At 41.8% G+C, this 27,063-nt stretch overlaps 1 protein-coding gene across 4 annotated transcripts; it reads left to right on the forward strand.

The window, feature by feature from the left end:
• The first annotated feature begins 13,475 nt into the window (after nt 1-13,475).
• On the forward strand, nt 13,476-22,622 carry chst7 (carbohydrate (N-acetylglucosamine 6-O) sulfotransferase 7). 4 transcript variants are annotated; one of them, XR_015757483.1, is made up of 4 exons: nt 13,476-16,229; nt 18,743-18,848; nt 18,991-19,092; nt 22,233-22,622. XR_015757483.1 is itself a non-coding variant. In XM_043692308.2 (1 exon), exon 1 carries the CDS (start codon nt 13,949-13,951, stop codon nt 15,215-15,217), a length of 1,269 nt encoding a protein of 422 aa, XP_043548243.2. In that variant the 5' UTR covers nt 13,476-13,948; the 3' UTR covers nt 15,218-16,439. The 4 variants fall into 4 exon arrangements, 1 of the variants encoding a protein (XP_043548243.2); XR_006311971.2 differs by lacking the exon at nt 18,991-19,092; XR_006311970.2 differs by lacking the exon at nt 18,743-18,848 and having other exon boundaries at nt 22,233-22,621.
• The last annotated feature ends 4,441 nt before the right edge of the window (nt 22,623-27,063 follow it).

Genomic DNA, 27,063 nt, shown 5'->3' on the forward strand with positions numbered 1-27,063 from the left:
AGTTCAACCTGGATAAATGCAAGGTGATGCATTTTGGAAGGTCGAATTTGAAAGCTGAGTACAGGATTAAGGATAGGATTCTTGGCAGTGTGGAGGGGCAGAGGGATCTTGGTGTGCAGGTACATGGATCCCTTATAATTGCCACCCAAGTGGACAGGGTTGTTAAGAAAGCATATGGTGTTTTGGCTTTCATTAACAGAGGGATTGAGTTTAAGAGTCGTGAGATCTTAATGCAGTTCTATAAAACTTTGGTTAGACCGCACTTGGAATACTGCGTCCAGTTCTGGTCGCCCTCTTATAGGAAAGATGTGGATGCTTTGGAGAGGGCTTAGAGGAGGTTTACCAGGATGCTGCCTGGACTGGAGGGCTTATCTTATGAGGAGAGGTTGACTGAGCTCGGACTTTTTTCATTGGAGAAGAGGGGACCTAATTGAGGTATACAAGATAATGCGAGGCATAGATAGAGTCGATAGCCAGAGACTATTTCCCAGGGCAGAAATGACTAACACGAGGGGTCATACTTTTAAGCTGGTTGGAGGAAAGTATAGAGGGGATGTCAGAGGCAGATTCTTTACACAGAGTTGTGAGAGCATGGAATGCGTTGCCAGCAGCAGTTGTGGAGGCAGGGTCATTGGGGACATTTAAGAGACTCCTGGACATGCATATGGTCACAGAAATTTGAGGGTGCATATATGAGGATCAGTGGTCGGCACAGCTTCTGTGCTGTACTGTTCTATGTTCTGTCCCTGTGGGTAATTTAGCTTGGTCAGTCCACATAACCAACACATCTTTACATTGTGGGTGGAAACCCACGCAGATAGAGGGAGAATGTGCAAACTCCACACAGACAGTCGCCCGAGGGTGGCATCAAACTGTGAGGCAGCAGTGCTAACCACTGAGCCACTGTGCTGCCTTTATGATGACTTGTTTTATTGTCGTCTTAAAAAAGGACTGCTGTATTTATGATGAACCAGGGCCCAGGTTAATGACCTATGACCTGTTTTTTAAAACATATTTAACTTATTTTTCTAATCACCTTGTTCAGTCATGTTATTGCACATCCACAGCAGGTGGATCTTGAATATGGGGCACCTGGTTCAAAGGTATGGCCACTAGAGCCCTAGTAAGCACTGTAACTTTTTTAATTTCAGTAGGTGGAACTTGAAGCTGGACATTCCTGGTCTAGGATTAGGGTTGCTACCATGATGCCTCAAGAATCATGGGTCTTTTTTAAAAATCCTTTAACCTATTTTTCCCTAATCAACCTATTCAGATAGGTTATTACACAGATCTGGAACAGGTGGGACTTGAATCTGGGCCTCCAGATCCAGGGATAGGGACACCACCACTGTGCCATAAGATGGCTCCTCACCTATAGCTGGAGTAGCTTAAATTCAGTGTTAAAAATGTGGAATTGGTAGTGCTTGTTAACAGTTTTAATTGGTAACATGGAAATGTAGTGATGGTTAAAAGACATCTAGGGCCCTTGTGGCACATGATAGGGCCCCTACTTCTCAGCCAGGCAGCCTGTGTTCAAGTTGGTGTGTAATGGTATTTTTGAACACATTGTTGAGGAATTTTGGTGAAATATTTTTTAAAAGCCACAGCAGGGGGCCCTCTTGTGATGTAAAGAGAGAATCCCTCGACTTGGACCAATAGGCCTGGGCTCAAGTCCCACAGAGGTGTGTGGTAACATCTCAACAGATTGATAAGAAAAATAGGTTATTTAAAATAAATATACCTAGGGCATAGTAATAGGGTCCCTACTTCTGAGCTAAGAGGCACATGTTCAAGTTGAACTTGCTCCAAAGGTGTTTAACAGTATCTCTGAACAGGAAGATGAAATTCTGGACTTGAAAGAGCTCTTGTGATTTAGTGGTAGTGTCCCTACCTCTGGGTTGGAATGTCTGTGTTCAAGATACACCTGCCTTGAGCAAGTTGATTTAAAAGCAAACTTTGAATTGAGATATACTTTCAGTAATGGGGACCATTATTGACTACCAGCATTTGTATTTGTTTTAATGCCCCTTTTTCTCATGTTCCTGTTTTTGTGTTCATATATAATTGACAACTACTCAAAGCATTACAAGCAATGTAAATTTTCAAGTACAATTACTTGGACGCAACACCCTGGCACTTGCTCCAGGGAAAACTTAACTGGCCTTTCTTTCTTTTACAATTATTTTTATTCACAAAGTTTTGAAAAAACTGCAAAATGATGTCAGACTGTGGTAACACTTTGTGTATAATGTTTTTCATTGTATTTTTAGATACATATGGCAATAAATCTTAATCGACTTGAATCTAAACATTTGGCTAAAATATTCTGGAATTTGCAAGAAAGTTCAACTTACCCCAGGACTGCATGTTCCACTCTATATGATGGTGATAGTCTTAATGTGAAATGTATTTTGCAAATATTAGGTACAGAATATGGGGGGGGGAGGGGAGGAGGAATCTGTTCCACGATCGGTCAATAAACACTCGCAATCGGTCTGGTTCTTTAAGACTTCACACTTTATTACTCACGGCCAGGCACAGATCATCCAGATCCTCAGAGGAACTGCACCCATGTCTTAAAACAAAGACATTTTTATACTTTTCTTAAAGAGAGGTACAGGCTACAATCATACAGTTCATTCAAACAATGACCAGTCATTTTAACAAAATGGTTTTATTGACAGCAACTTAACCCAATGATATTTCCTGAGAATTAACCTTGTTTTCCAAAACTCAGGCCATTCTTATCTCATGAACTGAGTTTTTGCACCTGCACTTGAAGGTCAGTTAGGATGGCCAATAGTGTCTTATCTAGTATAGTTATTTCTATGCTGTAAAGGAAGCATTGTCTGTAAATCTTTGTTGAGACATCCTGTGGTCAAGTCAATTATGCAGCTTTAGTAGGGTTAAAAGCCATTTTATGCAGCTTTAAGCAGAATTCCAAGATTCCAAAGGATCCTTTCACATTCGGCAGAGATTTTCCTGCATATCTAAACACCTCATATACTGTGTCTGTTGTCTCGATGTGGCCCCCTCTACATTGGGGAGACAGGATACCAACTCATGAAACATTTGAGGGAACATCTCTGGGACACCAAACAACCCCACTGCCCTGTGGCTGACCACTTCAACTCCACACCCAACACTGCTTCCCCGCCACACCACACTCTGCCAAGGACATTCAAGTCCTGGGTCTCCTCCACTGCCAAATTCAAACTACCTAATGCCTGGAGGAAGAACACCTCATCTTCTGCCTTGGGTCCCTCCAGGCACACAGCATCAATGTTGCCTTCACCAGTTTCTTTATCTCCCTTCCCCCCCACCTCATCCCAGATCCAACCCTCCAACTTGGAGCCTACCCTCTTGAACTGTCCATCTTCCTTCCCACCTATCTGTTCTAGCCTCCCCTCTGACATCTGACTATCACCCCCCACCTGCATCTACCTATCGCCTTCCCAGCTACCTCTCCTCCTCCTCCTCCCCCCCCCCCCCCCCCCATTTATCTTTCAGCCCACTTCGCTCCACCCCTCACATTCTTGATGAAAGACTTATGTCCTAAACATCGACTCTCCTGCTACTCGGATGCTGCCTGACCTGCTGTGCTTTTCTAGCACCATACTTTTCGACTCTGATCTGCAGCATCTGCAGTCCTCACTGTCTGTACATCTGCAAAGGTCCTGCTGACAACTGCCTGTGTTTAGTGACACGTGGTTAAGTGTCCCAGGGCATTGTCTGCAAGTCTTCTTCAACATTATTACCTTGTCCTTCTTTTCCGTCAAGAAAGGATGTTGTTAAACTTAAGAGGGTGCAGAAATAATTTACAAGGATATTGGCTGTACAGAAGGGTTTGAGTTACAGAGAGAGCCTGCAGGAACATTTTTCCCTGGAGCATCGCAGGCTGAGAGGTGACATTAGAGGTTCATAAAATCATGGATAGGATTTATAGACTAAGTCTTTTTCCCAGGGTTGGGGAGTCCAAAACTAGAGGGAATAGGTGGATGTAGGTTTGCTCACTGAGCTGGAAGGTTCATTTTCAGTCATTTCGTCACCATACTAGGTAACATCTTCAGTGAGCCTCTGGACAAAACACTGCTGATGTTTTCTGCTTTCTATTTATATATGTTTGGGTTTTTTTGGTTGGTGAAGTCATTTCCTCTGACAATAGGTGCAGGAGTAGGCCATTCTGCCCTTCGAGCCTGCACCACCATTCATGGCTGATCATCCTTAATCAGTAATGTCATTTTCCTGTTTTTTTTTTTCTCAGGGGGGTGATAAATGGGGTCCAAGTCCATGTATTTGTTGATAGAGTTCCGGTTGGAATGCCATGCTTCTAGGAATTCTCGTGTGTGTCTCTGTTTGGCTTGTCCGAGGATGGATATGTTATCCCAGTTGAAGTGGCATCCTTGCTTATCTGTATGTAGGGATACTAGTGAGAGAGGGTCATGTTGTTTTGTGGCTAGTTGATGTTCATGTATCCAGGTGGCTAATTTTCTGCCTGCTTGTCCAATGTAGCATTTGTTACAGTTCTTGCACAGTATTTTGTAAGTTAGATTGGTTTTGCTTGTTGTCTTTATGGGTCTTTCATGTTCATTAGCTGCTGTTTTAGTGTGCTAGTGGGTTTGTGCAAGAACTGTAACAAACACTACATTGGACAAACAGGCAGAAATGCATGAGACACTCATGAGAATTCTGAGAAGCATGGCTTTCCAAAAGGAACTCTGTCAACAAACGCATTGATTTGGACCCCATTTACCACACCCTGAGAAAAAGAACAGGAAATGACATCACCACAGGTATTGACATCGCCAATCCAAAGAGCCCCCAAACATATAAATAGAAAGCAGGAAACATCAGCAGTGCTTCTGGTCACCACACATAAAGGAACATTTCCTAGATTAGTATTTCAATTATCACACTGGACTCTTCTCCATGGTTTTCTAAGAAGGTCAAAGAATGAGCTTTTCTCTAACATGTTGTATGCTGATGAGTTCCAAACAATATCCAAAAGAAAGCTATAAACCCAGGCATATAATTTCTAATGAATGAGTCCAAGCAATTAGCTTAAGCTAAATGACTATGAAGAAGTGCCTATTTAAGGGTCACAAAGTACGTTGTGCCTTTTTTTAGAAAAAAATCCAGATATCTCTTCTTGGTCTTTGCAAATGTTACGGCAAGGAGGTGAACCTTTCTGTTAATTAAACCATACATTCAGAAAATCACGCCTCGCCTCGTGAACAGTTAAAAATGAGTGACAGAGAACTCCTAAATCCCACTATTTAAAGAAAATAACACCAATTTATTTTCTTTGTTAAAAGTTCACTTTTAGAGTAAGAAAACTATTCACAGATCTAAGCCCCCTTTCTATTAACTGGATACTCTCTGACTCCAACTCTATAACAATATATTGTTCCAATAAAACATTTATTAAAATTACGTTAGCTTAATCTCCAAATTCTCAGTCTTTTTCTTCTCCACTGTCTTCAGTTTCCTGCTGCTGATTTCCCTGGGTTGTCTTCTTTCTTTTTACTATAGGCTTTACATGAAAACATGCCTTTAGATAGAGAATGTTTTCTAATTTCTTTCAGAGCAACTTGTTAGATGGGTAATTAGCTCTCCAGCAGTTTGTCTCTCTCTGGCAGTTGCCCTCTGACTGATTTTCAAAACGTCCATGTTCTTATCTACCCCAGCATCAGATCATCTCATTGGTTCAATGTTGGCAAAACAATAAATTCAAACTCAATTGGGTTTTAGTATCCTGTGGCATAATTTAAACATTGCTGTTTTGACAACAATTTGAATATAACCAACGAAAACTCAGATATCCATTTCACAGCTAAATGTTACATATTTTCAATTTTCCAGTACACTCTAGGACTGCCATCTAGTCATATACACAGATGCTTGTAATCTCTCAGTTCAGAACAGCATTCTCTCGTCTCTTAAAAGTACACAACACACCTTCAACTTCATGACAGCAGCTGAACCACTGTCTGAAATCCTTTGAACATGTTTCCTCAACAGAAGTATTAATAATGAAGTTTCTTCATAACTCTTGCCAGATCACAGGTTTCAGATGGATCAAATGAAATTTGTCTCAAGGGTATACTTTAGCTAGTATTTTCCCTGTAGTGGTGCCAGTGTTCATTAAATCGAAATGCATTTCTCCAACATCAATTTCTAAACCACTCATTCAACTCTCTAATCTTATTTGCGCCACACCAATTTTCTGTCGCTGAAGTAATGATCCAAACATTATTATCCTTGAGCTTCTGCTTTTTAATTTTGCTCCTAATTGCTCATACTCCCCATTTCCTAGTTCCACCAATGTTACTAGTACAGACAGACGTCAGGAACTGGATCCTTTCCCTCTCACTGCAACTCAGAATAGATGTCCCATATTCTAGCACTAGAATGTCAGAACTTTTTTTGAATTGTTGTTCTCAGTTACAAAGAATGATGTCTAAATCCCTGACTATACCTTCTGCTATAATCACTGCATTCTTAAACACAACCACTCCCACCCTCTCACATGAAGCACCTCCTATACAGTGGTGCCATGGACTGTTTGCTCATCCATCCTACAGATACAACTTTTAACAATTAAGTTTGGAAGCATCTCAAACCTGTCAGACAATTGAAAATGCAGAAGATCCTCTACTTCTCTATTTTGGTCTCCATACCTGCCTCATAGATAGTTACATCTGCCTGATGATTAGAATTCAGAAGACTCAGTCCGAGGGCTTTTGACTGAAACATAGTGTCCAGGTAATCTTTCTCCTCAGTGAGGCACTGCAATGTCCTGTGATTCTTATTGTGTCTTAAGTAATTAATTATTTTCATAATCAATTAAATCAATATTTCATCTCATTGCTTACCACACTAAATTACATCAGTAATACAAAAGACACTGCCACTTAAAAGTAAGGAAATGGGTACAATAGTTTCCTAGGGCCTTGATCAGATGGGCCAATGCGCTGAGGAGTGGCAAATGGAGTTTAATTTAAATACATTAGGTGCTGCATTTTGAAAGGGCAAATCGGGGCAGGATTTAGACACTTAATGGTAAGGTCCTGGGGAGTGTTGCTGAACAAAGAGACCTTGGAGTCGCAGATAGATAGGATATTGAATAAAGCATTTGGTATGCTTGCTTTTATTGAACAGTGTCTTGCATGTTAGAAGTTGGGAGGTCACGTTGTGGCCGTACGGGACATTGGTTAGGCCACTTTTGGAATACTGCATGCAATTCTGGTCTCCCTGCAATAAGAAGAATGTTTGTGAAACTTGAAAGGGTTCAGAAAAGATTGACAAGGATGTTCCCAGGCCTGGAGGGTTTGAGCTACAGGAAGACGCTGAATAGACTGGGGATATTTTCCCTGGAGTATCAGGGAAAATAAGAGATGACTTAACAGAGGTTTATCATATCATAAGGGACTTGGATAGGGTGAATAGACAAAGTCTTTTCCCTGGAGTGGGGTGTTCAGAACTAGAGGGTATAGGTTTAAGGTGAGAGGGGAAGATTTAGAAGGGACTGAAGAGGATGGTGCATGCATGGAATGAGCTGCCAGAGGAAATGGTGGAGACTGGTACAATTATAACTTTTAAATGGCATCTGGGTGGATATATGGATAGGAAGGGCTTAGAGGGATATGGGCCAAATGCTGGCAAATGAAACTAAATTAATTTAGGATACCTCGTCATCCCAGATGAGTTGGACCGAAGGGTCTGTTTTCATGTTGTACAGCTCTATGACCTCATTCTGCTGGTGTCCATAATTAATCATTTAAAGGAATATTTTAAAATACTTACATTTTTCAAAATGTGAGCACTTTACACATGCACCCTAACAAGAAGTGCAAACATTTCATGCACTGTTCTTTACCATGGTATAGAAGGAGAACTGCTCCCTCAGCACACTGAACAGACACAAACATTAGTGACACAGAGCAGAAGGCTATTTTCCCTGCCTTGCCTGGTCCATGAACAATGAATTATACTGAATCTAAGTATAATCCCTTGTTAAATGGAAGAGGGCGGCCTATCTCAAGATGAGACGTGAAGGTTCAATTGGGGCGATTGAGAGTTATAGGGTAGCCAGGAAGGACCTGAAGAGAGAGCTAAAAGCAGCAAGGAGGGGACATGAAAGGTCCTTAGTAGATAGGATTAGGGAAAACCCTAAGGCTTTCTATAGGTATGTTAGGAATAAAAGAATGACTAGGGTAGGAATAGGTCCAGTCAAGGATAGTAGGGGGAAGTTGCGTGTGGAGGCGGAAGAGATTGGGGAGACACTGAATGAATACTTTTCTTCAGTATTCACTCAGGAACAGGGCATTGTTGTCGATGAGAATACTGAGGCACAAATAAGTAGAATGGATGGCTTTGAGGTATGTAGAGAAGAGGTGTTGGAAATCCTGGAAAAGGTGAAAATAGATAAGTCCCCTGGGCCTGATGGCATTTATCCTAGGATTCTCTGGGAAGCAAGGGAGGAGATTGCAGAGCCATTGGCCTTGATTTTTATGTCCTCTTTGTCTACAGGAGTAGTCCCAGAAGACTGGAGGATAGCAAATGTGGTTCCCTTGTTCAAAAAGGGGAGTAGGGATAGCCCTAGTAACTATAGGCCGGTGAGTCTCACTTCTGTTGTGGGCAAAGTCTTAGAGAGAATTGTAAGGGATAGGATTTATGCACATCTAGATAGGAATAATGTGATCAAGGATAGTCAGCATGGTTTTGTGAAGGGCAAGTCGTGCCTCACAAACCTTATTGAATTCTTTGAAAAGGTGACGAAGGAGGTTGATGAGGGGAAAGCGGTAGATGTGGTATATATGGATTTTAGTAAGGCGTTTGATAAGGTTCCCCATGGTAGGCTACTGCAGAAAATACGGAGATATGGCATTGAGGGTGAGTTGGAGGTTTGGATTAGGAATTGGCTGGATGGAAGAAGACAGAGGGTAGTAGTTGATGGCAAAGTTTCTTCATGGAGTGCCGTCACTAGCGGTGTTCCGCAAGGATCTGTTTTGGGACCATTGCTGTTTGTCATTTTTATAAATGACCTGGAAGAGGGGTTAGAAGGTTGGGTGAGCAAGTTTGCGGATGATACGAAAGTCGGAGGAGTTGTTGACAGTGAGGAAGCATGTGGCAGGTTACAGCAGGATATAGAGAAGCTGCAGAGCTGGGCAGAAAGGTGGCAGATGGAATTCAATGTAGCTAAGTACGAGGTGATTCACTTTGGGAAGAATAACAAAAAGATGGGGTACTGGGCTAATGGTCGGATACTTGGTAGTGTGGATGAGCAGAGGGATCTTGGTGTCCATGTACACAGATCTCTGAAAGTTGCCACCCAGGTAAATAGTGCGGTGAGGAAGGCATATGGCGTACTGGCTTTTATTGGTAGAGGAATTGAGTTCCGGAGTCCTGAGGTCATGATGCAGTTGTATAAGACTCTGGTACGGCCGCATCTGGAATATTGTGTGCAGTTTTGGTCGCCATACTATAGGAAGGATGTGGAGGCATTGGAACGGGTGCAGAGGAGGTTTACCAGGATGTTGCCTGGTATGGAAGGAAAATCGTATGAGGAAAGACTGAGGCACTTGGGGCTGTTTTCACTAGAGAAAAGAAGGTTTAGGGGTGACTTGATTGAGGTGTACAAGATGATTAGGGGGTTAGATAGGGTCGACAGTATGAACCTTTTCCCGCGTATTGAGTCGGGTATTACAAGGGGGCATAGCTTTAAATTAAGGGGGGGTAGATATAGGACTGATGTTAGGGGTAGGTTCTTCACTCAGCGAGTCGTTAGTTCATGGAATGCCCTGCCAGTAACAGTGGTGGACTCTCCCTCTTTATGGGCATTTAAGAGGGCATTGGATAGGTATATGGAGGATAGTGGGTTAGTGTAGTTTAGGTGGGCTTGGATCGGCGCAACATCGAGGGCCCAAGGGCCTGTACTGCGCTGCGCTGTATTCTTCTAAGTTTGGTTTGTGTAGAATCCTAGTCATGGAAAATTATGTGCCACACCACTTCCTACAGACTTCAAAAACTTAGAAGTGTTTGATGTTTCGGGATTCCTTTTATGAATGAAGCAACTGTAGAATAATTAGTAACTAAACTGTAACTTGATCACAGAGTCTTAGAAATGTACAGCACAGAAACAGACCCTTCGGTCCAACTCATTCTTGCCGACTAGATGTCCTACGCTAATCTAGTACCATTTGCCAGCATGAGGCCCATATCCCAAATCCTTCATATTTATATACCCATCCAGACGCCTTTTAAATGTTGTAATTGTTCTAGCCTCTACCACTTCCCCTGGCAGCTCATTCCATTCCTGCATCACCCTCTGCATGAAAATGTTGCCCCTTAGGTCCCTTTTATATCTTTCCCTTCTCACCCTAAACCTATGCCCTCTAGTTCCGGACCCTCTTCCCCTACCCCAGGGGAAAGACCTTGACTATTTACCCGTTTCCATATCCCTCATGATTTTATGAAGCTCTATAAGGTCACCCCTCAGTCTCCAAAGCTCCAAGGAAAACAGCCCCAACCTACCAGCCTCTCCTTATAGGTCAAATCCTCCAACCCTGCCAACATTCTTGTAAATCTTTTCTGAACTCTTTCAAATTTCACAACATCCTTCTAATAGGAGGGATTCCCGAATTGCACACAGATTTTCAAAATGGCCTAATCTATGTCAACCTTCCTGATGAAGGGCTCTGGCCCGAAACGTTGATTCTCTTGCTCCTCGGATGCTGCCTGACCTGCTGTACTTTTCCAGCAACACACACTCTGAACTCTAATCTCCAGCATCTGCAAACCTGTCTCCTAACCAATGTTATGTACAGCTGCAACATGACCTCCCAACTTCTATACTCAGTGCTCTGTCCAGTAAAGGAAAGCATACTAAACACCTTCACTATCCTATCTACCTGCGACTCCACTTTCAAAGAACTATGAACCTCCACTCCAAGGTCTCTGCTCAGCAACATTCCCCAGGACCTTACCTTTAAGTGTATAAGTCCTGCTCTGATTTGCTTTTCCAAAATTCAGCACCTTGCATGTTTCTAAATTAAACTTCGTCTGACACTCCTCAGCCCATTAGCCCGTCTGATCAAGATCCTGTTGTAATCTGAGGTAACATTCTTCCCTGCCCACTAACCGTCCAATTTTGGTGTCATCTGCAAACTTGTTAACTATACCTCCTATGTTCACATCCAAATCATTTATATAAATGATGAAAAGCAGCAGACCCAGCACCGATCCTTGTGGCACACCATTGATCACAGGCCTTCAGTCTGTCAGGCCTGTGATCAATGGTGTGCCACAGGCCTCCACTACCACCCTCTGTCTTCCTTTTAAATAGTGCTAATACTGTGTCCTTTTTGTACCTCAACACATGCTTAAGGCACCACTACAGTGAGCTTCAAAATGCCTGTTGTTTTGGTGCTACCTGCACTCAAACAACACTCATAATGCTGATAAACCAGGCGCTAAGTAGACGAATTTTGCTGCGAAGATGTGTAGGCAGAAAGCTTTTACAGCATCAATTCTGAAAACTCTTGTATGTTATCTGAATTTGTGACCAGCCACCTCGCGTTGTGTATCAGGTCATCTTCATCATATGCCTTTGCAACGCCATTATTCCACGTACTGGCTTCAAATAGTTACTGGAAACGTAAGTAACATGCTTCCAAAAAGTAGGTCACTTCTAATTTTAGCAAATCCAAGACGATCTTTATAGATCTGTTAATAAGATATAATACTTATGTGATGGAGACTGAACATCAGAACTGATTTGTTTAGGTTATCACGTGAAATCACAAGAAAAAAAGTGTAAAATAATACAGCACGAAAAGTCTGTCAATACTCGTTCATTTCGAATTAGATTGTAATTAGTGCGCTTGGTGAGAAGTAACAGTATGATTTTCAAGTTTCTCACCAAGTCCGACAGCATCTACGGAGAAACCGTTGCCTACCAGACTCAAGTTCTCTCTCTCCACAAATACTCCAGACCTGGTGGATTTATTCCACATTTTCTACTTTTATTTCAAATTTTGATTTTTGTGTAAATCTGGTGTTCAGAGTCCTCTTCCGGCTCTGAAGCCAGGCGAGGTGAAATTTCCGCTTTATGTAGACTCACCTTTGCTCTTTCCGGATGAAAGGGGTTCACAACTAACTGCAGTGTTGGTGTGAAGCGAAAACATTTCACGCCCTACACCACAGCTGGCGTGCAGCTGTATCCTGAAACATGTAACTAATCGCGCAATCTGTCACTGTTTCATCCCACACAATTCTCGAGGGCTGAGAGCTGTGCAACATCCCGTTAGTTACCCGATTCAAAAGAGTTGAATGCTTTGCTTTCCTCGCGACGTAACTCTTAATCTCTCAAAATGCGATAGAGAGAGGCACAAGGGACAAGAATTGCTGCTAGGTTTATTTTTTTTAACTTTTTTTTTTAATTTTTACCGCCTAACTGCGATAGTGTTTATTTTTTCCCCGCACCCGTGTGTGTGCAGGTGTTGAATCCACTTTTGCATGTGGCGGGGGCATTACGAGTCAAATTAAACTTCAAATAACCTTTTACAATTTGCTGATGACATTGAAAGGCGACTGCCTGAGAGATTTCATTATCTAGTTCAAAATCACACATTAACTTGGTAATGTCCAACAAGTTTATTTGGAGGCACTAGCTTTCGCTGCGTGTTCATAAGGACTCCGAAAGCTACTGCCTCCAAATAAACCTGTTGGACTATAACCTGGTGTGCGTCCACCCCAGTCCAACACCGGCACCTCCAAATTATTATCTGGTCACGTTCTAATTTCGTCTCTAAATCACGAATTTTGCAACACGCCTCTGTTTAGCCACATTGTTGTCCGGGCGACGGTGGTGTTTGGTCCAATCTTCTCCAAAACATTCAATTCAGAATTTGATGCAGCGTTTTACCCTGAAATGGTCTGCACTTAAAATCACAATCAACTTTTGTGCCAACTCAGTCTTAGTTGCTCATACACACACACTTCCCTCACAGTCACAAACATACAATCAATCTCTCTTAAGAGTAAATCCCCGCGAATGCTGGAAATCTGAAATGAAAACAGAAAGTTGGGGAGACTCCGCAGGTTTGGCACTTCTGCAGTACTTACCGTTTCTGCCTTAATCTTCCTCACCGTGCAGATGCAATCACACCCGTCCCAATAATCATTTCCGCACATACACAGAGACTCAATCTCTCCCTCACAAATTCAAATCACTCGTACACAACCCCTCAATTTCTCTCTCCCAGTCAACATTCATAAACGGTCACGCATCTATATCACGGGTTCTGATGAAGGGTCAATCGACCCGAAACGTTGACTCCGATTTTTTTCCACAAATGCTGCCAGACCTGCTGAGTTTTTCCAGCAAATTTTGTTTTTGTTACACATCTACGAGGTCCTCTCAATCTCTTCCCCTCACATGTGTACAGATATTCTCATTCACTGACACTGTCTCTCTCACACACACTATTCTCCATCTATCTGTCATGCACATACTAAAGTTTTCCTCATACACTCTCACACGACACTTCTCTCAACTGCCATTGTCCCACCTACGCTGTTTCTATGGTTAAGCCCCTGGGCGGGTTTCTGGAGTTGTACTTAATTCGGACGCAAGAAAGAAATTCGCCTTTGCTTACGCGGGTTTGACAAAAACAGCTCGTGAACTGGTGTGAAAGAGAGAGGCGCTCACTCACACACACTTCCTCACTCTCAAACTCTCACTCAATCACACACACTCTCACACACTCACTCTCTTTCACACATCCTCTCTCACACACACTCTTTCACACACCCTGCCTCAATCTCACACACACATCTTTCATACGCACACACACTCACTCTCTCTCACACACACAGTGGACACAAAGCCAGGAAAGAGAACCAAAACAAAGGACATATTTGGGAGTGAGAACTAACAGATGCCATGAAGCTACTCCGCACCAGATGTCTGACCTTGGTCGCCATTTACTCGCTGCTGCTGCTGACCATTTCGTATTTCTTGGACTGCCGCAACAAGCCGCGGACTCCGGGCGAGCAGCAGCAGCAGCAGCAGCTCCTTGCCAGGGAGTGCCCGGACATTGTAGCCCCGGAGGTTTGGGCGGACTGGGGTAACGCGACAGAGGCGGCGGGAGGGACGGGCAAGCAGCACATCTATCTGCACGCCACTTGGAGGACCGGCTCGTCGTTCGTCGGCGAGCTCTTCAACCAGCACCCGGCTGCCTTCTACCTGTACGAGCCCATGTGGCTCATGTGGCAGGCTCTGTACCCGGGCGACGCGGAGAGCCTGCAGGGGGCGGTGCGGGACATGCTGCGCTCGCTGTTCCGCTGCGACTTCTCGGTGCTGGGGCTGTACGCGGCTGCGGCCTCAGCGGCGGCTGCAGCGGCCCCGCTCAGCACCCGCACCGTGTTCGGCTGGCGCAACAACAAGGTGATCTGCTCGGCCCCGCTGTGCGGCGCCTACAGCAAGGAGCGGGTGCAGCTGGTGGACGGCGCGGTGTGCGAGCGGCGGTGCGTGGCGCGCCCCCTCGAGGAGCTGGAGCGGGAGTGCAGGAAGTACCCGGCGGTGGTCATCAAGGACGTCCGGGTGCTGGACGCCGGCGTGCTGTTCACCCTGATGCGCGACCCCTCGCTCAACTTCAAGGTGGTGCAGCTGGTGAGGGACCCCAGAGCCGTGCACAACTCCCGCCTGAAGTCCAAGCAGTCCCTGGTCAGGGAGAGCATCCAGGTGCTGAGGAGCAAGAGCAAGAGGTCCCAGAGGGACAGCAAGGGCTCCTGGCTCTCCAGCAGAGCCCAACGGGCCGAAACGTACGTCTCCAAAGCGCTGGAGGTGATCTGCGAGGCTTGGAGCAGGGACCAGGCGCTGGTGAAGCGGGCTCCTGACTGGGTGCGGGCTCGCTACCTCACCGTCCGCTACGAGGACCTGGTGCTGGAGCCCCTGGGCAGCCTCAGGACGCTGTACGCCTTCGCCAACCTGACGGTCACGCCGGCCACCGAGAGCTACGTGTGGAACATGACCCGCGGCGTGGGCTACTCCTCGGACCGGCCCTTCCTCATCTCGTCCAGGGACGCGAAGGAAGCCGTCAGCGCCTGGAGGAAGAGGCTGAGCCTGTGGCAGATCCAGCAGGTGGAACAGAGCTGCCAGACGGCGATGAAAATGCTGGGCTACCGCCTGAGCAGCGTGGACAACACGTAGAGCCCTCCCCAGCAGCACTCAAAGAGACTGAGCCAAGGTAAACTCAACCATACTCACTGGGTGGAAAATAGATGTCATGTAGCGGAGGCTTCATTTGCTGCGGCTTTTCAAATAAAAAAAAAGCCAAGAAATTTAGATTGGAATATAAATACCTTTGCTTGATGGGTACAAACAATGGACTCTGATTCTAATGCCATCAGAACACAGACATACTTGTACTGTATTTATTTCTAAGTCAAATCCACCTGAGCACATCATCTAAGCTGACAGTTGAGTCAGAAGTACCCTTTTTGGAATGAGAGGTTATGTTGGGACATCCGCATCCACCTGTGCAGGCAGATCGGAAATATCCCATGACATTTCTTTTCCCAGAAAGAACGGGACGCCCTCTGGGAGAAACGAACAGCTGGAAATCAGAACTGGGGATACCCAACAGGTCAAGCAGTGTGTAGACAGAAACAGAGTTAACGTTTCAGGTCGGTAGCCGTTTGCTGTCGGTCCGGTCAATATTCAGTTCTTGAACAATACCAAAGCAGATCAACAATCAAGCATCTCATTGTTGTTCGCGGGATCTTTCTGTACGCATTTTTAATATTCAATGTAAATACAAAACAACGACCGTCCTCAGATGCTCATAAAGATCTCACCACACTATTTTGAAGAACATGGAGACCCCAACATTGTCCCTTTCGTTATTTTAATCAATCCATTCAGATATGTTATAATACAGCCTTGGAACAGGTGGAACTCGAACGCAGGCCTTCTGGTTCATAAACATTTATCCTTCCATCAGACCACATCGCCCTTTTATATGGCCTTGCTGTGCGTACATTGGTTGTGTTTCTCAACATCAGCTGTGCAAAGCTTTGAAGTGTCATGACAAAGTGAAAGGTGTTACATAGTGTTTTTAAATGGCTGCCATTGGAAAAAAATTCACTGCCTATGTTGAGGATACAAATGGTGCTTTGTAAAACTGCTTTGTTCATTTTCAAGTGTCAACATCATCATTCAGGTGAAGTTTAATGCATTTAATGATCTACAGATTAATTAGTTTCTACCATGAAGGAACTCTGGTTTAGTACTGACATGCATCTGATAATTTAGTGTTCAATTTTTCATAACCAATTTTCTCATTTTCAGTACTTTTGTAATCTAAAAACAACTATTTAATTAAAAATGTAAAGAAAAATGATGTTAAAAATTAAAGTATTTAGCCACTTGTGTCATATCTTTACTTCAGTTGAGCACACACATATTTTAGGAGATAGTGAGGATGGCAGATGCTGGAGAAGTCAGAGTTAATAAAGTGTAGTGCTGGAAAAAACACAGCAGCATCAGGATTGAATCCTGATTAAGGATTAATCCCAAAATGTTGACTGTCTTGCTCCTTGGATGCGGCCTGGCCTGCTGTGCTTTTTCCAGCATCAGACTTTATCAAAGCACACACATTTTGCAATGCTTCCATTTTTGTGCCAACACCATATTGATTATATAATAGGATATCCATGTGTTATAATTATTGTTACAACATGGCAGTGAACCCCTCTGTTAATTAAACCAAACACCCAGAAAATCTCACCTCCCCTTGTAAAATATGAGTGACAAAGAACTCCCAAATTCCATTATTTAAAGAAAATAACATCAATTTATTCTTTAACTCCAAAAATGAACATTAAACAACAACTATTCACAACTTTAAATCCTCCTTTTTCTTAACTGCTTATTACCTGCCTCCAACTCTATAATAATATTGACACAATGCTGGTCTGGTACAAGGTTACTTTGCCCTTGAATTCTTTTTCAGAGAAGGGGTAATTGGCCAGGATCCATTGTGTCTGAGGTTTGCATGTTCATTGGGGCCTTGTTATTTACCCTAACAGATAGTGCTTCAGGCCAAAAGCTCGAAAGATTTTTTGAAAACTAGTATATCAAGGGGGCATGGCCAGCTCTTTAGCTGTGCAGTTCAGAACTTTATTCAGTTCAGGACTGAGTTGAGTAAAAGTCACAGGGGAAAATGGAAGCCTTCTCTCTGTCCTTCTGCCCTTATGATTTCGAACTCTAAGTTGCCTGTGCCATTGTTTACTGTTTGAGACTGTTGCAAATATTTTCAGAACAGCATCATTAAGTTAGGTTTGGATAGGATAAGTTATCCGGTATTCTGTTCTCTGTTCTTTGTGTTTCATTCTGTAATTTTGTAAACAAATTTTGTTTGTTAAAACTTGGCAGTTAACCCAGCTAATTTACTCTGGGAATATCCATTGTACACCTACCTAAACAAATAGCAAAGTTACGGTGTGGGCGAATTGCTTAAAAATGTTGAGAGGGGTCTGGCCTAGTTCATAACAATGTACTGTTCCAATAAACACTTATTAAAATTACATCAATTTAATTTCAAAACCATACAGCGGCTGCCAGCTTTGGTGTCTTTCTTCTTCCAGCTAAAGATCTACCTGGGTTGTCTTCTTTTATTGCAAATATGTTTCATATGAAAAGGTACCTTTAATAGAGAGTGTTCCTAATTTCTTGCTCTGTCTCTGTCTCAATCAGCAGTTGTTCTGTCTGATTTTTAAAATGTCTGCCTTTTTTATATCCCCTAACATCAGATCGTCTCATTGGTTCGATGTTGGCAAAACAATAAAGATTCAAACTCAATTGGGTTTTGGTATCCTGGGGCATAATTTAAACTGATTGGTTAAATTCAAATTGTTGTCAAAACAGCAACCGACTCAGCTGTCCATTTCACAGTCAAGTATTATATATTCTCAATTTTCTTGTACACGCTGAGTTTGCTCTTGTAAGCTCTCAATGCAGAACAACATTCACTCTCTCTCAAAGGTACAGTACATGCCTTCAACTTCATAACATTATGAACTAGCATGAGTCGTGGAAACATTGTTTGATGTTTGTGATCAAGTGTGTTTCTTAAAGAGGGAGCTCCTTCCCCAGCTCCATGACCCCTCACTTGCCTACCCTACTTCAGTAATATTTTGTTTCATCGCCTTCATTGTTAACTGGTCAAGACTTAATATAACATTACACTTTAGTCAGTGTTATAGAGTTATACAGCATGGAAACATTCCCTTTGAACCAACCAGTCCATGCTAACCCTAATCCCAAACTAAACTACTCTAACCTGCCTGCAATTTGCCCATATCCCTCCAAACATTTATTATTCAAATGTCTTTTAAACACTGTAAATGTACCCGCATCCACTGCTTCTTCTCGAAGTTCAGTCCACATACAAACCACTGTGTGAAAAAGTTGCCCCTCATGTCCTTATTCCTGTCACCTTAAAAATATGCCTTCTCATTTTGCAATCCCCCTCCTTTGGAAAAAGACACCTGCCATTCACCTATTGACACCCCTCATGATTTTATAAACTATAAGGGCATCCCTCAATGTTCTACACTCCAGTGAAAAAGTCCCAGTCTATCCAGCCTCTCCCTATAATTCAAACCCTCTGGCAACATCCTGGTAAATACTTTCTGAACCCTCTTCAGCTTAATAATATCCTTCCTATAACAGGGTGACCAGAATTACACATAGTACTCCAGAACAGGCCTCACCAATGTCTTGTGCAACCTCAACGTGGTGTCCCAACTCCTATGCTCAAAAGGTCTGAGCAATGAAGGTAAGTTTGCTAAACATCTTATCTTGCAGCTTCTGCAAGTTTGACAATTAATATTGAATTACAAGTAATTTTTCTTGTGCAAGTGAGGGTTGGGATTTGGTTTGAGATTACCTAACCCCATTTCCTTTACTATTGTGCACAGGATTATTGTTGGTACAAAAGTTTAAATCTAACTGAAATATATAAAGTTCAAATACCACAGAACAAGAGGCACAGTAGAGCAAGTCGCTTCAGCACCAATAAGGTAATTATTCTTGCTTTTTTTACAACATGAATGGGACAAACTTCCACTCTTCATTTTTACTGTTGTCACAGTGTCTTTATTTCATAGAATCCCTACAGTGTGGAAACAGGCCCTTCAGCCCAACAAGTCCACACCAACCCTCCGAAGAGTGTCCACACAAACCCATTCCCCTACCCTATTACAGTTACCTCTGACTAATGCACCTAACTTAAATGTTCCTCTGATATCTACCCATCAATATGGAAAATTGCCTTGACATGTTCTGTCCACTCAAAACATGACAAATCCAATCAAGTTACTACCCCGTCAGCCACTCCTTGATCATTGACAGCAACACTAACACATAATAACGTGTTCACTGATGCTCAGTCAGGTGTCAGTCAGAGCCACTTAGCTCCTGACACATTACAGCTTTGGTCCAAACACAGACAAAACAGCTGAATCCCAGAAGTGGAGGTGAGAGTAATTGCCCTTGATATCAAAGCAATATTTGATCCAGCGTAGTATCAAAATTAAACAATGGGAGTCATGGAGAAAAGTTTCCAATGGCTGAAGTCATACTTAGCAGAAAGGAAGATGTTAGTTTTTGGAGGTCGATCATCTCAGTCCTAGGACATTAATGCTCAGCATAGGGTCCTAAGCTCAACCATCTTCAACTGCTTCTTCAATGACCTTCCCTCAATCATAAGGTCAGAGGTGGGATGTTTATTGATAATTAGACAATATTCAGTACCATTTGCAACTCTCAAGAAACTGAAGTAGTCATGGTATATAACAGCAAGACCTGGATAACATGTGGTCTTGCACTTACAAGTGGCAAGAGATATTCAAGCCACTCAAGTTCCAGGCCGTGACCACCTTCCAACTATGGCCACTTCTATTTTGCTTTTATACTATGGGTCAGTTAGCTTAACATCTGTCAGCTGGAAATCCTAGAATTTATTATTAAGGATGCAATAGCAGAGCATTTATGAATTCATCATATAATCAAGTAAAGTCAACATGGTGCATGAAGAGGAAATCATGCTTCATGGTGAGATAAATTTTAAAAAGTAAGTAGTTTTGAAAAAGCACCTCTGCTTCACTTCACCCAATACAATAGCCAGTCACTTCCCTCCTCCCTCTTCTCTGCAAACAGATACTCACACTTACAGTTTGTTATGATGCCACTGATTTTGTTTTTGAAATCTGGAATGTGCTGATTCCTAGTCTTTGAAATTGCCCCTTCAAATCATAAGTAAGAGAAGGCCTGAGTTTATAACATCCCCTCCACAGTGTTTCCAGGCAAGTCTGCAACCTCCCTGACATGCAGGTAAGCGAGGGAAATAATATCAAAGATGAACTTTTATTTATTTTTACATGGAACATGGACATCAATGGATAGGTCAGTATTTATTCCCCTTCCCTAATTGCTTTGGAGAAGGTGTTTTTGAGCTGCAATTTTGAATCACTGCAGCCACAGAGGGATTAGGCACACCCATAGTACTGTTAGAAAACAAATTCCAAACTTTTAATGCAACAACAGCGAAGGAATGGTGATATAGTTCCAAGTCAGGATCGTGTGTAGCTTGGAGAGGAACCTGCATGTAATGGTGTTCTATGCAGCTGCTCCCCTTGTCCTTCTAGATCTGAGACATTTGAGTGGTTGGGAAGTGTTATTACAGGAGCCTTGATGAGATCCTGGCACAAAATTGTGACCAAAGGTTGTGGAAACTTTGGCAGTCTACGCCTTAACATGATGGAGAAATAAATGACAAATGACAATTCAGAAAAAATGTTGAGAAATATATTTTGAAAATAAGAACATGGAAAGGAAATTCACCTTAAATGGTAAGATGTTGAATGGGGTAAACGAGCACAAGAATGTTGATGTATGAATGCAGAGTTCATGAAAAGTGACAGCATATGCTGATCTGGCCATAAAAATATACAAACACAAATCTTGGCTTTTTGTTGCATTTGTGCATGTTCATGGTTAGTTGAGCTCCATTATACAGTTTGGTACATCCCTTTAGAAGCAGGCTTTCAAAGTAATGGACAAAGTGAGGTATAGAATTACTAGGAATGTACAGTCATAATTATGAATAGTTTTCCACTGTGCTGAATGCTAAGGGTAATTAAGTAGTGGTCTCCAAGATTGTGAAACATCAGTTGTGATAGCTTGTTTCTAACGGTTGCCAGGAGGTTAACAAGAGAAACATAATTTAGGAGACCACATTAAGGATGAACAAGTAGGAAAGTGGAAATCTACACCATAAACAAACTTGGTCATGCAAATCTGTAATAAATTCTTTGACAAAATAATTAGGTATCTGCTGTAAAAAGATGATAATTAAAGGATAATGGGACCTAACAAGAGGGGAGATTGGACTTCATGATTAAGAGAGAAAATCCTCAGTGCTTCCTGATGGAGTCAATAACCTATTATTCCTGTCATGAGATTTCATGATTCTACTTCTGCCTTGGCTTAGATCAACTGGCTCAGAAAGAATTGAAAGTTGAACTTCCCTATTCTATAGTTTGCATGCCTCAGAACAGAGACTTCATGTATAAATCATATGATGGTTGAGATTTTTATTTCATATTGTTGCTTTGTTCATCTAATGATATTCATTTATGACTGGGTTCCACATACCTTAAGTATTTAGCACAAGTGATTTTTATCCCTTACGTGAGTCAAACATTGACAGACAATACGACACAGGGTGAGAGGGGCGAGCATATCACCACTAAACTGTGAACAAGTCTCACCAAATAGCAACTAAAATCAGGAATATCTACAGTATTGGTTTGTTCTTTCCTAAATTTCTTACCAAACTTGGTACATAGCTAACTGATCTTAGCTAAAGTGCACAGATCAAACCTCAAATGTGGTCCTGACTTGATCTCAACAGCTTTGTCTGTACTGGCTCTGTGCTTCTATCCAAAAGTCTACTTGGACATGCATTCTAACTTAGCTGAGAATTGTGAACATTAAGAATGTTACTAGTTGACAGGATTTTAAACAAAATATATTTCTACTGTGGTCACATGATATGAAATGAAAATTACTAAACATATTTTGAGATAATCTATCAAGTTTCCATGCTGAGATCTTCAATCTTGAGAGCTGGTTAATGTGTTTTTGTATTTTTTTTTAGATTAGATTAGTTTCCCTACAGTTTGGAAACAGGCCCTTCGGCCCAACAAGTCCACACCAACCCTCCGAAGAGTAACCCACCCTTGATTAATGCACCTAACACTATGGGCAATTTAGCGTGGCAAATTCACCTGACCTGCACATCTTTGGACTGTGGGAGGAAACTGGAGCACCTGGAGGAAACCCACGCAAACACAGGGAGAATGTGCAAACTCCAGACAGTCACCCGAGGCTGGAATCGAATCTGGGACCCTGGTGCTGTGAGCCACCGTGCCACCCTATTGATGAAATTGAAAGCAAGACATTGTATTGACTGTGCCTATTAACTACCTTCGGTACATTAAATTAGTGATTGCAGAGGATTCCCTTGACTTTACTTTGCAGAAGTCAAAACAAGTCTCAGGAAATGTATCTAGTTTCTATTCTCTATAAGGTTTCATCTTATTTTTAACGGAGAACAGGAGAACTACAAATTGGGGTGGGGGGTGGGCATGTGGGTGGTGGAAAATACCATTCCTGAAGCTTGATCTCTGGAATTACCGTTCAGTCCTGAATGTTGGTTATTAGACAGTGACTGGCTAAAGCAGTTGAGGTCGTTGGGGGTGGGGGGTGGGGAGAAGATGTTACAGTTTGTAACATCTCTGGGAATCCTTTCTGTTTTTATGCATTTTAGCATGGTGGATCCAGGTCTGGATCAGAAACAGGCATGCTGGTTTTTAAGGGGAAACTTAGGGCACTGTAAATAGTGAGTAGTTAGTATCCAGCTGGACAGTTGAAGATGGTATATTGCACTGTCTTCAGGCTGAGGTTGTACTTTTGCAATTGGAACATTGTCTTATTGCAAAGAGATTCTGCAGAACCAGAAAATTGAAGTACTTGGTCACTGTTTGCTTTCTGAAATGAAAGAAGGAGCTGAACCAGCAACAGAAACTGCTAATCTGCCTTTCATCCAGTTGTGTTCAGACTCTTTGATACCACACTTGGTCAAACAGTGCCTTGATGTCAAGTCCAGGCAATCTCATCTCACCTTTGGAATTCATCCCTTTTATCCATACTTGGAATAAGACTGCAATGAGTCATAGTCATAGAGATGTACAACATGGAAACAGACACTTCGGTCCAACTCATCCATGCCGACCAGATATCCCAACCCAATCTAGTCCCACCTGCCAGCACCCGGCCCATAAGGGTTTCATGACTCATTGGGGTAGTACATTGGTACTTAAGCTATTCCAGGAGTCATCACAAAATCTGAAGTTTTCAGAAGTTGTTGTTAAAATCCCCAAAACAACCCAGTTTGTTAGAAAGCATAGGTTTCTGGACTTGACATGAATAATTATTTATGACAAGTTATTAGATTCTACCTGCTCGTAAATAATTAAACTAAATTAAATAAATTCTACAAATTAAAACTATAATACTATATATACACAAACAAACAAACACGAGGGAAAAAAACATCAGTGAGTGAAAACTGGTAAAACAGATCCATAGCCTTTGTTCACAAGATGTGTTGAGTTGATTCTTGTTGATCTGAAGGTTCCTCCTTGAACTTTATTTTTCCAAATACATCCACTGATTTATAAGAGGCACAGGGTGGGTGGTTCACTTATGAAATAATCTAGTCAAAAGTCACAACTTGCAGCATTTGCTGAAGGAAAGATAAGCTGATATTCTTCAGATGTAAAGAGCTTACTGCAGAGATTGGAGAAAATGTTTTTAGCTGATGCAGAACTGCTGGTTTCTGGTCTGTTTTGCTCATAGTATAAGCTGTTCAGCTATCTGACAACCAATCATCTTGCTGCTTGCAGCCACATGACCCTTGTCATCGATTAAAAGTTAAAAATCATACGACACCAGTTTATAGTCCAACAGGTTTATTTGGAAGTACTAGCTTTCAGAGTGCTGCTCCTTCATCAGGTAGCTAGTGGGGCAGGATCGTAGGACACAGACTTTATAGCAAAAGAGCATAGTGTTGTACACGGATGCGATATATTGAACAAACCTCGAATGCTGTTGTTAGTCTTTCATTTTTTTTAAAATGTTGCAAGTTTCGATTAACATGTAAATCCCAGAACTTCTTTCAAGTCACATTGCCGAGATAACTTAAGGTTTTATAAAAAAAAGTGACAACTCAGCTCAGACAATGCAATAAATGTGTGAGGTTAGAGACTATTTCTTTGATGTTATTGTCAGGGATAAATATTTAACAGGATATCTGGACGAGATCCCCTGCTCTTCAAAATAATTCCACATGATTTGTTATTTCCAACTGTGGGATCAGATGGAGCCTTGGTTTAACATTTCACCGAAATCAACATTTCCAACATTGCATGCTGGGCACTAGAGCGTTAGCTTAGACTGTGTGTTCAAGTCTCTGGAGTGAGATTTAAACCTGCAATCCTCCAAAGCAGAGTAGAGTACACTACCTGAGAACACAGTTGCCACTGATGCCACAAGGCAATTTCATTTCTTGAAATGTATTTTAACTCAGTGTGCCAACATTGATTTCCCATCACTAGTTGCCCTGAAGGTGGTAGTGAGCTGCCATCTTAAACCGCTGTAGTCCATATTCTGTAGGTAGATTTGCAATGCTGTTAGGGAGGGAATTCCAGGATTTTGACCCAACAACTGAAGGAATACCGGTATATTTCCAAGTCTGGATGGTGAGTGGTTTGGGTCCAAAGTGTGGATGACAAATATTTAACCAGTTGCTTCTTGATAAACTTTTAGATGTAAATCTAGCACAAGTGCACATACATACATTGCACAACATACATGACAAGATTTCTTTAATCCTCAAAAAGAAAAAGATTTGAATTTATTTCGCACTTTTCAAGGCCATCAGAGTGCACAGGGCACTTTCTTGCAGATGAAGTGGTTTTGAAATGTCGCAAGTTATAATGCAAGAAACCCAGGAGCCAATTTGCACTCAGTAACACCTTACTATTTGAGTGTTTAGTGACTGATTAATCAGTTCATTGAGGAGTAATTATTTGCTTGAACACTTTGGACCATCCAAGCATATAATGGGATCTCTGTTTAATATTTGAACAAAACGACTGCACCTGCAGAAGTGCAGCACTCCTGCAGAATGCCATCTTTACCATCTCACTCTGGAGTGAGACATGCAACCAGAACCTTTTGATTTCAGAGGGGAAGTACCTCCAACTGGTAAACATCTGACAAAGGCCTGAAATAAGCAAGCTACGTGAAATATTTTTATTTTTACATGCACAATACCACGAATATTTTGCCCACAAGTTACAGGAACAAACAACTTCCTTTTTTTTTTATCAAAGAAGAGCCAGTTTCTATCAATCAATTTGATCTTACTGAATCACAGTATATTTAGTTTAATTTCCATCATCCAGGAATTTTCAAACAGCATTCAGGTCAGTGGTTTCAGCTGTAGCTTCTTACCAGATTTTGTTTTAAACTAAATGATTAAACACACTTTACAAAAGAAAACATAAAGGTTGAAGTTTTAATGCCAACTATACTTGTATCGAAATGGTTAAGAAACATTCCACCAAGGAGACCAATTATAAACTATGTTTTATATATAGCATTTTATCTGTTATGCAAGGTGGCAATAGCCTAATGGTATTATTGCTAGACGATTAATCAAGAAACACAATGTTCTGGGGACATGGGTTTGAATTCTATCATGGCAGATGGTAGAATTTGAATTCAATGAAAATCTGCAATGAAGAATCTAATGATGACCACAAAACTTTTGTTGATTGTAGAAAAAAGACATCTGGGTAATTAATGTCCTTTAGGGAAAGGAACTGCTGTTCTTACCTGGTCTCATCTAATGTGACTCCAGATGCAAAGCAATGTGGTTGACTTATACTTGCCCACTGAATAATCAGAGATGGGCAAGATATGCTGACCTGGTCAGCAATGCCAAAATCCTGTGAATGAATTAAAATAAAATTATTTGGCCTTGGCACTTCCATTTCATTAATCTTAATTGTTTTGTTGTGATTCATAAGTAGCTTGCCAAAGGGTCGTGGCACAACAGAGGTCATAAACATGACAATGAGTGCACTTTGCTTTAAATTGAGGGTATTTATTCTAAGATTTTATTAATGAATCTGGATTCAGGCACAAACCAGGTTTGTACAGTACAAAGCTAAAGTTTGTTGTTGTTGTCTGTCATCCAAAATTCACTTTATATCTGTAGAATTTCTGAAGCTAATAATGGACTTCTGTGTCAGTTTATAGGAAAACAAATGTGGTCTTTTTCCACTACTGTAGTGTTTGATTTTAGTATCGTTCACTTAATCGGTCAGTCATTCTAAATGAAACATTCACAGAGAATGATACACATTCATTTTCACCCCGTTTCTAAGTACAAGGAAGAAGAAAGATTCCCTTGTGTCATTAACTATTCCCCTAGAGGAAATTAACCTAGGTGTTTCCTCAGGCTACTTTTTAAAGAATCTAAGATTCTGTACTGATGGAGCTGACACTGCAAGCAACATATAAACACATCACTGTCGGAGAATTGTGGATACAAAAGCACAACCTTCTGTAGTGCAGCACACTGCAATGATAATTTGCATTTGGACATCTTTCATATGTTAATACTAGACAGTCAAAATGACTATATCAAGAACAGGGCATGTCTGATAAATTTAACTGAATTTTTGGAGGAGGTGACACAGGCAGTAGATGAGGGTCGTGCTGCAAATGTTGTATACTTGGACTTTCAGAAATTATTGGATATGGTACCACATGACAGATAGTTTGGCAAATGAGAAATGTTTGGGATTGATGGGTCCTTAGATTAGAAGTTGGCTAAAAGATTGGTAACAGAGGGT

The sequence above is a fragment of the Chiloscyllium plagiosum genome, unplaced genomic scaffold (assembly GCF_037043375.1).
Source record: "Chiloscyllium plagiosum isolate Xiang-an unplaced genomic scaffold, Cpla_swu_hap1 HiC_scaffold_6, whole genome shotgun sequence".
Taxonomy (NCBI): domain Eukaryota; kingdom Metazoa; phylum Chordata; class Chondrichthyes; order Orectolobiformes; family Hemiscylliidae; genus Chiloscyllium; species Chiloscyllium plagiosum.